Source organism: Clarias gariepinus, chromosome 22 (genome assembly GCF_024256425.1).
Source record: "Clarias gariepinus isolate MV-2021 ecotype Netherlands chromosome 22, CGAR_prim_01v2, whole genome shotgun sequence".
NCBI lineage: Eukaryota > Metazoa > Chordata > Actinopteri > Siluriformes > Clariidae > Clarias > Clarias gariepinus.
The window spans coordinates 20348963-20362854 of record NC_071121.1 but is presented as its reverse complement, the minus strand read 5'-3'; the positions used below and the strand labels follow the sequence as shown (position 1 = coordinate 20362854).

Here is a 13892-nt window from a genome sequence, read left to right as displayed (position 1 = left end):
TTTGATGTGAAGCTTAACTGAAGCTTGTGACCTGTATTTACATGTTTCTATGCACTGTGCATGATTGGTTGATTGGATATTTTCACTAATATGCCGATGTCTGGGTGTTTGAATTTAAGTGGCCTGGGATTTATATCAACATCACAGTTTATTAACATTAGGGCCCAAGCATTATTACCTCATCATCTCGCTATGATAGTTTTGTCTCACAGTGCGGATGTCATAGTGTGCGAGGGCTCAATAGTTTTTCTAAGGATTATTATTATTATTAGGGCCCAAGCACTGACATCAGCACGGTGATTACATGACTATGACAGGGGATTTTGCTGCATAGCTCATACACACTTGCACATATACATATATGTCAAACTCTGTACAGTTCTAGATTTATTAAGCTAAACAATATTTACTATGCATGTCAGGGGCTCTACTCAACAAGAAGTCAGTTATTTTGGGTCGTTTGCAAAATGCACAAAATGAACAGACTACACACACACACACACACACACACACACACACACTACACACACATCCTACACATCCTACACACACACTACACATCCTACACACACACTACACATCCTACACGCACACTACACACCCTACACATCCTCACAAACATTGACAAGCACCTGCGCCATTATGATCGCCATCAAACCCGGCCCATATGACCTCAAACGTTAAGGGATTTTTGATTTCTGAAAGGGTTTAGCCGTAGCAATGCCGTAAAATTATGATGACGTGGCTAATAAGTTCCTGGGAGACATCATATTAAGTGAGATTACATTAAGTGACATCTGCATACGGGGCTTTTTGGAGGTCTTAACATCGTCAAAAGGCACATAGGTTGTATGTTGGGTTGGCCCAAGCACCTGTGCCATCGCCACCCGGGCGCACCAGAAAGCGACATTCAGCCGTAACGTGCCTTAAACTTATGTAGAAAAATGGCTCATGACTTCCTGAGTGGGGCTTTTAAGAGATCCATCGGTGATGGTGCAGGTGCTTGGCCCCACTTATTGTTGCTTGCAACAATATTGCTGGCATCTTTACAGAAATTCTCTGTACATTTCATGATTTCAGTTGCCTTGAGCTTCATTTAGCTTGCTCACTTTCATGCAAGGTTCACTTGTTTTTATGAGGTATTTTATAAGTATTTTCTGCAGAATGAAAGGTTTTGTAAATACAGCATTTGGTCATGTTTTACATAATAAAAATATCTACCTGCATCTATAACCTTTAATAGTCATGCCAAGTTTTTTGTTTATTATAATATGATCCATTATGTTTGCAGGTGCTGTTCAACCAGTTTAAGTACTTCTTCAATCTGTACTTTCTGCTGCTGGCCTGCTCTCAGTTTGTAAATGAACTCAGACTAGGCGCTCTGTATACTTACTGGGTTCCACTGGTGAGTCGAGACTTTTTGTGCCTGTGGTGTTTTTTGTTTATTTGTTTGATGTTTTTTTTTTTTTGCTTAAGAAATATTTCTAACCCTGCAATATATATCTATTTATGTTTGGTACAGGGCTTTGTTTTGATCATCACCATAGTAAGGGAAGCAGTCGAAGAAATACGATGTTTTCTGCGGGACAAAGAGGTCAATTCACAGATTTATAGCAAGCTCTGTACAAGAGGTGAGCTGTTGCTTTCACTGCATTGACATGCAGCTGGATGAAGGCTGGCAGTGTTTGTCTCAGAAAATAGTTATGCTATGAATGTATGAGGGGCGTTCAGGTCAAACTGGGACTTGTGTTGAACTGTCTTTTGGATGAATGCGTAAAACCGATTGACATCACAGAAGACACAGTATGGAAATGAGACTTTCACACCTTAAAGTATTTTGCTGCAAACATTTTAAAGAAGGCCATCGAGGTGGCTTAAAGCCTACTGTAGGCGTTTCTGTCAAAATTCAGCAGTTTAAATGCTCTCTGGGGGTCTGGCGTTCTGTTTTCGCTGGATAATGCATGACGCCATACTGTTCACCACACTACTTGTACATTACAGGAACTCATTTGGGAGTTACTGCCACATCTGTATAGTCCTGTCCTCAGTCCAAGCCATTTCCACATGTTTGAGCCATTAAAGGAGTTCCTGGAAGGCCAGAAATTCAGCAATGATGATGACATAAAGCAGCCAGTCCAATCATTGTTTTTGGCATCCTGAGAAAACTTTCTACCTTGATGGTGTCCAAGCACTAGTAAAATGTAGGAATAAATACATTTGTGTAGCAGGGAGAAATAATAGGATTTTTTTCTCTTAAACGTGTTTGCTGTTATTCTGCACAATTAAAAATTGTACATACAGAATGGCACAAAAGTCTGAATCCATAAAAAAAGGTTTTATCAGTGTAAAATACCAGACCATTGAATATTAATGTATCAGAACTTACATGCAGATACGATTTTACTACAATTCTACTGACTTCAGATGACCCTTAAAAAAACTGAAAATGGTGTTAGGTCTGGTTTTATTTGATCTTCTCTTGTTAGTTTCTAAGTCATTTTGGGTCTGAAATGAAATGAAAAATATAAAATTTCATATAAGGAAAATCCAGACTTTTGGGCTACCCTGTACTGTATATAGGCATGTAAAAGTAAGTAAAAAAAAAAAAAAAAAAAACTTCTAACTATCCCTTTAAAAGTGCTTTTCTCTTGTCTTCTTATCTGTCCGCACTTATCTGCACTCTTTTTTAGCACTAGCAAAAATTTTGTAATTATGATTGTGGGGAATGAACTGGAAATGGGGGAAATTATATTTTCATGATAAAATACTGAAGTGCCATTTTATTTTCTAGGCTAACAGCAAATAACTGGACAAACAATCTCATTAAGAGGATGCTTGCCAGTATTTATACATATATAACTCTAAAAATATTATAATATTTAAAAAAAAATGTGCATATTACCTGTTTTATGTGCATATTACGTGTAATAAATTGAAGTCTTTGTGATTAAATAATTGCGCAGGTCCATATAGGGATTTAGATTTTTATGAAATTAATTGTGCAGCATTATATATATATTTTTTCATATTACACTTTCCTACATCTTCTCCTCAACTTCACTCTAATTTTCAGTATCAGAACACAACAACCTTTTTGATACCCCATGTGCAAATACCTGTATATGTGTACATGCTAATGTTTTGCATATGCTTCGTATGAGGTCCCTACCCAGGTTATAGGTCGCTGACCTTTTCCAAACAATTTTAGTCATTAATTTGGAGTGGAGTAAAAGAGTGTTCTGCCCACTTCCAGAACTCTTGTAAAGACTCATAGGAGGGTATTGTTAAGAAGTAAATGGAAACCTTGAGGTCTGGAAAATCTCACCAGAAACTCTTCAAGTGAAATTGAATATGTACCCATAAATATCCATATGTATAATCCACGATGAATGCCTTTCTTACCGAAATAGCATAAAATAAATCCAAAAAAGTAACTAAGTAGCATGTATAGTTTATTTCTGTTCTAAGTTATGGGTGCTTTCATGGTTGCTTTGCTTTTGGATTGTTGCTTTGTTAATCCCTGTTTTTGACTTCTCGCAGGAACCATGAAGGTGAAAAGTAGCAGCATCCAGGTTGGAGATCTTATCATCGTCGAAAAGGTTGGTGTGTTAATCATCTCTGTTTGTAAAGGTTTGAGATCTTGTGACTAATAGCATCTAATGAATGCTTGAGCTGCTCTCCCTCTTTTAGAGATTTGTAACTTGACACTAAAGCCAAACATTATGGTAAAACTTTTTATTATTATTAATTAATTAATGAATTTGTAATTAAAATAAAAATAACCCTTAGTTCCAAAGGTTTATCTTAAGTAAAAGCATAATGGCCCTTAGCATAAAGTGTAGCTTAGGGCCACTAGTTGGTTTATTAGTAATCCGATGTAATGACTCACTGGTATTTTGTATTGCCTTTTGTTCAGCAGTTGCCTTTTTGTCGTGCAGTCTGTAGCTTGTTGTAAGAAGATTTGCTTGTCGGCCGTGTAAACTTTGAAGACGTGAATGATCAGGCTAGGTTTCCGTCTGGCACCCTAAAGAAATGTTTGCTCAATTACCATGTTAGCAGTAAACTGAAAGAGTTCACACCTTACTCTGAATGTAATCTGAATCCTTTACTTGACTGCAAAGCCATCATCTTTGTAATTGTATTGTAATTTAAATTCAAATTATAACTTGAGTGACAACAGATATTTACCATGTTTAATGTATCAGGGGTGGATCAAAGCTGGATGTGAGCTTTCAGTTATTAATTTCCAGTTGCCCATTGAGCAACCAGAAAAAAGAAACTAAAAGAAAAGGATATGCTTAATGACTTAATTGGGGGGTGGGGGGGCAATGTTTTCATTTGATATATAGCTATGTTTAAACTTAACAGGGTAAAGGTGTTGCTGTAACTATAGCACATGGTTACAAATACCCCCTCCCCCCACATAAGCCATGCTATGAGGATAAAAATGTATTAATTTGCATGCATAAACAGGTATGTGGACTTTACAAAACTGTATATTAATTGACCAATTGCAACTTATTTAGAGAAATTTAATAAAAATTAAATCTTTGAGCAGATGTAGCATTCTGAGAATACGCTAAATCTCATAGCTGGGGGACTTGGATTTATGTTAAAGGTGCAAGCCTAATATTCTAATTAGATATAAACTTTATCAGCATACTCTACTAGCTTGACATGTTGTGGTATAACATTTTAGTACATTTTAGCCTGGTTAGTTTCTGGGCGACCAACTAAAAGAAACTGAACAATAGCACCATGGAGGTTTTACTTACTTCTACTGTTGGTTTAGGTAATAAATCTATGATTTATATCCCTCAGGTATTTTAAAGTCATATGGAGTGCTTCAGAACTTTGCAGCCTTAATAGACTTTGAGTACCAGTTCAGGATGTGAATAATTTTCTCTTGGAATCACTTAATAAACAGGCCATGTACTGCAGTGAAAAAAATAATATAGAAGTTTGTTACTCTACCTATCATTCAGTTATCATGTTTTTTTTTTTTTATAACAATCTCTCCTCCTTTCTTTACATTAAACTCTAGAATCAACGTGTTCCTGCTGACATGATCTTCCTACGGACCTCTGAAAGAAACGGTAAACATTCCGTTTCTTCATCAACCAGTCTTCCCAAAAGAAAGCTGGCAAGTAAAACAGCCAAGGGGAAATGTTTAGCTTAAATCGTGGACCCTTGTCACTATTTTATGACCAAAACCTCCCTCAGTGTGGAGAGATGGTGTGCCATGGTCACACTATGGTTTTTGAATCTTAGTCTAAAAAAGCTTTTGCCTGCTTAGCTTGTTATGGCATAGAATAATCAAATCTCATCTTGACTGAGATTTCTTTTTGTCTTTCAAATGGCAAAGGCAGTTGGCGAGGAAAATCAAGACATGCAAAGCAATGCAGAAAATCGAAAGAATACACAAAACAAACAAATGCAAAGGGCAGAAGGACAGACTATCATCTGAATAAACAAATGACCAAGAGATTGAAATTTGTTGCATGCTAGACAGAGTGTTGTTATTTCTAAAAAGTTCAACTGCAAGGTCATCTGGTAAAACAGTCCATGTCTGAAGAGTATTAGCACAGTGTTTTTCCCCTCAAGCTAATCTTGAAGGCCACAAATTCAGTGCTCATCACATTACAAACACAAGCCTAGTTTGTGTGTCCTGAGTGTAATCTGAAGTTTTTTCTTTTTAAGGTGGGGGTTGAAACATGCTTGCTTGCTGTGTTGGTTTTACGGGAAGGGGTGCATTGTTATCTGCCCTGCAGATGTAGACCATTAGGTCAATTATAAAGAGCCTAGGGTTCCACAACCCCAGCAGGATGACACAGCTTTAAAATGGGGGCAGGGATGTTAAAATCCTGCATATAAACCAAACTCTACTTTCAGTTGAATGTGTGATTATTTTTTTCTCTCTCTCTTAAATAGCTTTTGATGACTTTTTCAGACATTTAACCTGATACTGATGGGTAAAGCTGCATAACAATGATAATGAGCTGTGTTATTTACAAAACATACTTGTTGGATATAATTTCATATGAAATACATAAAAATGCAAATATCCATGCCAAGAGTGCTCTGGTAGCACAAAGCACATATGCTCCACAGTGCCCTCTAGAGGTTAACGGTGCACTTTACTCGTTTAGGTCAGGGCTCTTCAAATCCAGTCATGGGAGGCCAGTGTCCAGTACAGTTTGTGATTCTCCAAGCCTTAAACACACCCACTGACCTGACAATTAACAGATTATTTGAATCAGCTGAGTTCCTTTAGGACTGGATTTGAACAGCTCAGGTTAGATTTAAATTTATCATGTTAAATGCTAGGTTTTAATAGAAGTAGTTTTGGGGCAGCTCAGAGGGTTAAGGCACAGAATTACTGGTCGTAAGGTCAGCGGTTCAATCCCCAGATCCACCAGGTTGCCATGGCAAGGCCCATAACCCTGTCTGCTCCAGGGGCTCTGTATCATGGGTGACGCTGTGCTGTGACCCCAGTTATGCTGGGATAAGCAAAGAAAGAATTTTACTATGCAGTTATGTATATGTAACAAATAACGGCTTAAATTGTCTAATGTCTTATGATGCACTTTTACTTCTCCTCAAAGTCATTGTGTCTGTTATTTTCAGGCTCATGCTTCCTTAGGACTGACCAACTGGATGGAGAAACAGACTGGAAACTGCGCCTCCCAGTGGCCTGCACACAAAGACTCCCCACTGCAGCAGTGAGTTAATCACTAAATTCATAGCAATCATAAATTGAAACTGTCAAGCCGTGTTAAACAGATGGCATGTTTTTCCTTTAGGACCTTCTACAGATAAGGTCATTTGTGTATGCAGAGGAACCTAATATCGATATCCATAACTTCATTGGTACCTTTACCAGGGTGAGTACAGATGTGCTCGTACGACGCAATGCATTCTAAATACTAAATGAAATCATATTAACTCACCAGAAAAGCTGTTGCAATTCCTGCTTTTAGGAGGATGGAGACCCTCCAGTCAACGAGAGTCTAAGTATTGAGAATACGCTGTGGGCCAGCACTGTTGTTGCCTCAGGTAAACAAAGTTGTTACAGCCTTTTAGTGTATTCATGTGGGTACTTATCCTGTATGTACCTTATTTTGTGCTCTTTTTCTTGCTATTACAGGTACAGTGATTGGGGTTGTGATTTATACTGGCAGAGAACTTCGCAGTGTTATGAACACGTCCAACCCAAGAAACAAGGTACAGTATTATTATTATTATTATTATTATTATTATTAAGAGAAAGAAGAACAATAATAACAACAACAATAATAATAACAATAATAATAATAAAACAGTGCTATTAAATTCTCTGATCTGATTGGTCACAAATTAATATATAGAGCTGGGTTGATACTGGACTATTTTTTGCCCAGCCCCAAAATTGGGCATTTAAAAAAAATACTGTCAGAAATATATTTATTAAATCGAGCATTAGAGCTGATATTAAGCTCATCTAAAAGCCACAATTGGGGGTTAATCAAAATCTACATCTACAAATATGACAAAATACGTTACCAACAGTCAGTAAGAATATCATTATTATTTAAAGCTGACTTTGTCACATGTAACCCCATTTTCAGCAAAAACCCAAATGGTTCTGATTGATGATGGTGTAAGCAGGGTGAAATAAATAGAACTATTCGATTTAATTGATTTTTTGTATAATTGATTAAATGATTTGATGGATCAGTTGTCGATTTAGAATTGATTAAAACACACACACAAAATATAAATCACTTGCAAATACACAGTGCAAGACTATGACTACTACTTATTTTAAGATTGTCTGGTTGGTGGATGCATAAAAAAAAGGTTATCACTTTGTATAAAAACAAAAGAATTAAACAAGCGACAACACATAGTGATACAGCATTTCGGTTTTAATATATTTATATATATTAGCATTAGTTTTTAGCCCTTAAGACAAATTAGACAAAACCATTGCTGTCAAATTGCTTTTAAACTTTTCACAGCTCTAATAAAGTGACTTTCAGCAGTAGCATTGTTGGACGATTCTCCTCATATAATCAACATGTAGAATGCTTAATCAGACACTGTTGTAGAAGTCAGTCATGGTATTGGGTATATGATCATCTTGTCTAGTGTAATAGGTAATTGTCTTAAAAGAGAGACTGAAAAATATTAATAAACAGATGCGATTGTGTTGTTATTTAATAGAGAAAAATATAAAATTAGCCCAGAAATTCTTACAATGTCTCTGAACATGACATGCCACAGCTTGTTAACTGGAAAATCAAACTACAGTGCCACCATACCACACAATTTGTATGTTGTGATGCTGTCATGTAAAGTGGAAGTTGTAGTGTTTTTTTTCCCCCTGAATGTTCTTCAAAATTTTTCTACATGGTGTAGATTGGACTTTTTGACCTGGAGGTGAACTGCTTGACCAAGATTCTGTTCGGGGCCCTGGTGGTGGTCTCTCTGGTCATGGTCGCTCTGCAGCACTTTGCTGGTCGCTGGTACCTTCAGATCTTCCGCTTCCTGTTGCTCTTTTCCAACATAGTGCCCATCAGGTGAGGGCTTATTGTAATAATTAGTATACTTTATACAGTGTGTGTACACTGGTATGGTATGACAGAATAGCATGAAGAACTTGTAAAGTAGTCAGACCATTAAACACTATCGTGGAGCATTAGAGCTGATATTTAGCTCATCTAAAAGCCACAATTAGGGGTTAATCAAAATCTACATCTACAAATATGACAAAATACGTTACCAACAGTCAGTAAGAATATCATAATTATTTAAAGCTGACTTTGTCACATGTAACCCCATTTTCAGCAAAAACTGGTAACTACCAGGAATCTGCACAGTTTACAGTTTCTTGTAAATGACAAATAGAACATTACTTTCCCCCTAGATTATAGCATAATTTAAATGTTTATAAAAAATGTGAATCTTGTATAGGAAAAGGCGTTAAAGCTCATTCATATTTGTATAATATATTAAGTGGTGACTTTGGCACTGTTTAGAAAATACTACAGCCATTGCTCACAGTAGCTCCAGTTCTCTATATAAAATGTTTCCCTGCATCTTGTTGTCAGTTTGCGTGTCAACCTGGACATGGGCAAGATGGTGTTTAGCTGGATGATCAAGAAAGATTCAAAAATCCCAGGAACTGTGGTCCGAGCCAGCACCATCCCAGAGCAGCTTGGGCGAATCTCATATCTCCTGACTGACAAGACAGGTGAAAATCAGATTTTAAAAATTTTCTTTAAAAGTTTCCTGTTTGCAATTAATTGAAGGTTATAAAACCAGTAGGGAGAACACAACACACAAGTTACAAATTATGTTACAAATGAAGTGTACATGGCAAAGAGCTTCAGTGGACGGGCTACAACAGCGTATTGTGCTTCATTCCTTTGAGAATACATCATGCCCCTGCTTATTAAAACTAGACCACTGAAAATGAAAAGAAGAGGACATGTGATGTTTTTTTCAAATGTTTAATGTAGACTTCTGCTGGAACAGTAACTATGTTTCACACTCATTGTTGATTATTGTCCTATAAAATGACTTGTGATGTTTTATTTCTAATTTACTAGTGAAATTATGTAGTACATTCATTTTTGTTTTAACCATTTTGAGTAGTAATGATAGAAATGTATTATTTTTCGCATGGATTTAAAACATTAGCTGTATCAAGGGGTCTGTATAAATTAGTCCAGCATAACACCATTCAGCAAATGTGAAAGATATGGTGAAGTACTTGATTTGCCAAGTAACTGCACAGCTGCCTCATTAAATCTGGCATATGATGGAGGAATCATTTATAATGATTTTAAAAGAAAATATTTTGTATTTATAGTCTATAGATTAAGAACTAGTGTTACTTTTTATCTTTACTTTTGTCCAATATTATTGCTAATGGCAAAGATTAAAATGACCATATAATATTTCATGTCTCAAAACAAGTAAAAAAATGTTTCTCATGCTTCTGAAGCTGGATTTATGCCCATTTATCTAGCGACTACTTGAGTGTGTCATCTGTGAGAGTGAAATAAAAGCAGTGTGTGGTTTGGTGTGAAAGCTGATAGCACTGAAGTGATTGTAGACAGTAGCTCAGGGTAAGTTCAGATCTTTTGAATGGAGCCTAGGTGGTGTGCTCTTGGGCAAAGACGTGTCACTTATTAGAATTTAAAGCAAACTCTAACCTTTAAGGTATTTTCCCTTGACCTTTCTCGTTAAAAATTTTCCTTCTGAATGATAGATGTTTCCTATTTAAATGGAAAGAAGGGCTGCCAAAAGAGTGGACAACGGAAGTGTGACTCAAACATGGCTGCTACACTGTTAAGTGGAATGGGATCTGCTAAGGTGTCAGGAAACACGTACTAAACTTTTCTGGCATTACTAATCCTAGAGAGTTTATGTCCTGATTTTGTGATTTTAAGAGATTGAAACTGTGGACCTAGACGCAAGACCACGTCCACCACCCTTCCTCTTAAATTTTCTTTTTTCTTACAAGGAATGTGAGAAAGGTTATCTGATTAAATAGGAAAGAATGTAAAAACTACAACCCTTAATGTATGATTGTTTATTCCAGATCAAATACAATGATAAAGTACTACTAACAGGGAAAAAAATGAAACAATATGACTCTATTTTAATTTAAGTTGTATGTTTTACCTTTATAACTCTTCAACTTATCATGGATCTTCTTAGTTACATAATATTTACTTATTACTTCCTTGACAACTCCGGTATGACTTAGATAACACGGTTGACCTTATGGATTAGACTAATATAATTAGATGATAAAAAAATTAACTTTATATATAAAGTTTCTTTTATTCCTTAATTTCTTGCAAGCAATATGAAGAGTTATTCCATCGCCAACGTTTTTTTTTACTCCCTTATATACTGGAGTTTTTTTTTTGTTTTGTTTTTTTCACACACTTTAAGATTCAGTCTCTGTGTAAGTTGTTACGATTATAGTGATTGTGCATGAGAACAGCACATTAATGCAAGCCTGTAATCTGATTCAGAACCATACTCTTAAAAAGATTTAGACCCTGTTGACCAATCAGCATTGTGAATATGATTATTATATCAGCATCTGCATATAATGATCAAAGCAACATCCAGGGTATTTACATTTAGGCATTTGGCAAAAAGTGATTCAGATAAAGGGTATAAATTCAGGGTATAAATTCAGACGTTTTTAATCAATTGTTTCAAACAACATAAAACGAATTTAAAGAAAAGAGATTATCAACATTTATTCTGTTTGAATTATGAATGATAAAAATCTGTTCAAGCATGTGTACCTTTAATGATTCACTGAGAGTTTCAATAGTACCTTTCATGTATACCATAATTAGTTTTTTGTGTCTTGCTAAGATTGGTTACGAGTGTTTCAAGTTACCAACTATTTCATTGGCAGTCTTTTCGGTTAGCTGTACTGAGTGGTTAAATGTTATTTTGGCAGGGACTCTCACCCAGAATGAAATGGTGTTCAGGCGTCTTCATCTTGGCACCGTGGCGTATGGAATGGATTCCATGGATGAAGTGCAAAGTCATGTGTTCAGCGCATATACTCAGGTACAAAACCACATCATCAAGCAAATTAGAAAACAGTGCAAAAATTTATCAGTAAATAAAACATTCTAGCAACCTTATTTCTAAGGTCACGTTCTTAAGCTGTCCTCATAAAGAGTTGATTTAATTGTTGCAGTAAGTTCAAGTTGCCAAGACCTTCTATAATGACACAAAGGCTGTTTATAGTATAGGAGAGTCGAAACACATATGGCCAGTCCTTCAGCATGTGCCTTATAACCCCTTAAGGACATGCTTTGTCCCTTTGACATCTGAAGTCATTAGAGCAGGAAACAGGATTTGCTTGTTCCCTGCCTCTTAGTGGCTAATTTAATAACTCTGCCATTAACCCCTTAAATATACGACCCAAAAATAGCCTGCAAAATGCCAAAGCTTATTGTTTCAACTTTCTGATACATCTGGGAGCTTTTATAACTCCTCTCTGAGGACTGAAGAAGGACATTTGGCTGACACACAGTTTTTATCATTTTGTCAGTAAGCTAGTAAAGAAGGTTGAGCCTCATTAGTTTAATTAGTGAATAAGTGTGGTTTGTTTTTAGAATTTGTTATAAAATATTTTTATTACAAGTATTCATATAATAATCCAGATAATAATAATAATAATAATAATAATAATGTGAACAAGACACTACTACTATCAACAACAACAACAACATAAAATAATAATAATAATAATAATAATAATTATTATTATTATTATTATTTAATGAGGAATTGTGTGATTGAAAGTATATATTTTAAATCCAGCATTATCCTTTTCTTGTTTGGGCAAGGGGCGTTCAAGTCAAACCAGGACTTGTGATAATATTCCTCATCAATTAATGTTTTGGAACCGATTGATATTTACAGAAGATTTCAAGCACTGCACGGTGATGAGACCTTTAGCTGCAGTAAAACACTTGAATAGTGCAAACATTTTAAAGAAGGCCGTACATCTGTCAATTGTGAATCTGGCCGAGGTGGCTTTGAGCCCCCTGCGGTTGTTCCCATGAACATTCAGCGAGTAGACAGCCTCAACCTTGAAAATCAGCATATAACTTGTCACCAGCTTGCAGAAAAAACACATCTGTCTCTGTGAACACAATCATTCACAAACACCATTTGTACAATACCTTGGCTGGGAGTTATTGCCACATCTCCCATACAGTCCTGACCTCTCTCCAAGCCATTTCCACATGTTTGTAAAGGAGTTCCTGGGAGGCTAGCAGTACAAACGTGAAGCAGGCAGTCTGATCAAGGCTCTGGCCTACTGAGAAAACTTTCTCTCAAACATTCCAAGCACTAGTAAAACGTTAGGATATGCATGGAGTGTAATGGGATTATACACCAAGATAAAGGTATTTCTTACACTCAAAGCTTTTAAAAGTCAAAAGTCACAATTTGACTTAAACATTTATCATAAATAACTCCTGTAATATGTTTTGTTTCTTACCTCAACCAGATAAATAGCCAAGCAGGCTCACATGCCTCTATGTTAATATAATATTACTATTTTTTTTCTAGCCTTCACATGACCAGCTGGCATCCAGAGCACCAGCCACCACTAAGGTGAGGAAGACCATCAGTAGCCGAGTACACGAGGCAGTGAAGGCCATTGCACTCGTGCACAATGTGACACCCGTGTACGAGGGGAACGGCGTGACCGAGCAAGCCGAGGCCGAGCAACACTACGAGGACACATGCAGGGTGTATCAAGCCTCCAGCCCTGACGAGGTAACGGACTCAAACACACTACAGCAGGGCGCTAAGAGTTAAGTTACAACACCATGGAAAGGAGCACTGTAATTGGTCAGCCATGCTTGTGGAATTTACTTGTACATGTTTCATATGAAAATACATGACGTGTTTAAATGTGCCACAACCATTATCACTTAATTAAGAAAGGAGGAAATGGCATTCAGTTTCATTAAAATATATTTGTGTAATATTGCTCTTTAAACAATACACTTTGCCATAAAGCATGCTTACTGAAGTTTTAATTTGGATTTAGACCTAGTCTCGTAAAGAGTTTAGGCTTTGTTTTGTGTTTGCTATTTCAGGTAAGGGCTTTGACTAAACAATATTTGCATTGTGCGAACTTCGTAACTCGTGGGAAGAAACCATGGCAACATGCTGATATTTTTTAAGACTAAAACTCCTGTATGATGGAGTACATCTTTGCTGATTTGCTTAACATATGTGGTGTTTCGTGGTTACTGCGATTATGTCAAGGTCAGTGGGGAAGTGTGGTTTGGTGGTGACGCACACCGGGCCTACACATGCACATACACACACACACACTCACTCTC

The 13892-nt window shown here is 36.5% G+C and overlaps 1 protein-coding gene across 1 annotated transcript in view; it reads left to right on the top strand.

Annotated features, from left to right (window-relative positions):
* Window positions 1–13892, top strand: part of LOC128510185 (probable phospholipid-transporting ATPase IIA) — a 45201-nt gene that overhangs the window by 4633 nt on the left and 26676 nt on the right. Inside the window, exons 3-14 of the mRNA XM_053482279.1 lie at window positions 1292–1405; window positions 1523–1631; window positions 3541–3599; window positions 5045–5096; window positions 6628–6722; window positions 6804–6884; window positions 6981–7056; window positions 7148–7224; window positions 8401–8561; window positions 9093–9235; window positions 11477–11589; window positions 13108–13317. Of these exons, the coding sequence (XP_053338254.1) occupies window positions 1292–1405; window positions 1523–1631; window positions 3541–3599; window positions 5045–5096; window positions 6628–6722; window positions 6804–6884; window positions 6981–7056; window positions 7148–7224; window positions 8401–8561; window positions 9093–9235; window positions 11477–11589; window positions 13108–13317 (1290 nt within the window). The remainder of the gene's footprint in view (window positions 1–1291; window positions 1406–1522; window positions 1632–3540; window positions 3600–5044; window positions 5097–6627; window positions 6723–6803; window positions 6885–6980; window positions 7057–7147; window positions 7225–8400; window positions 8562–9092; window positions 9236–11476; window positions 11590–13107; window positions 13318–13892) is intronic.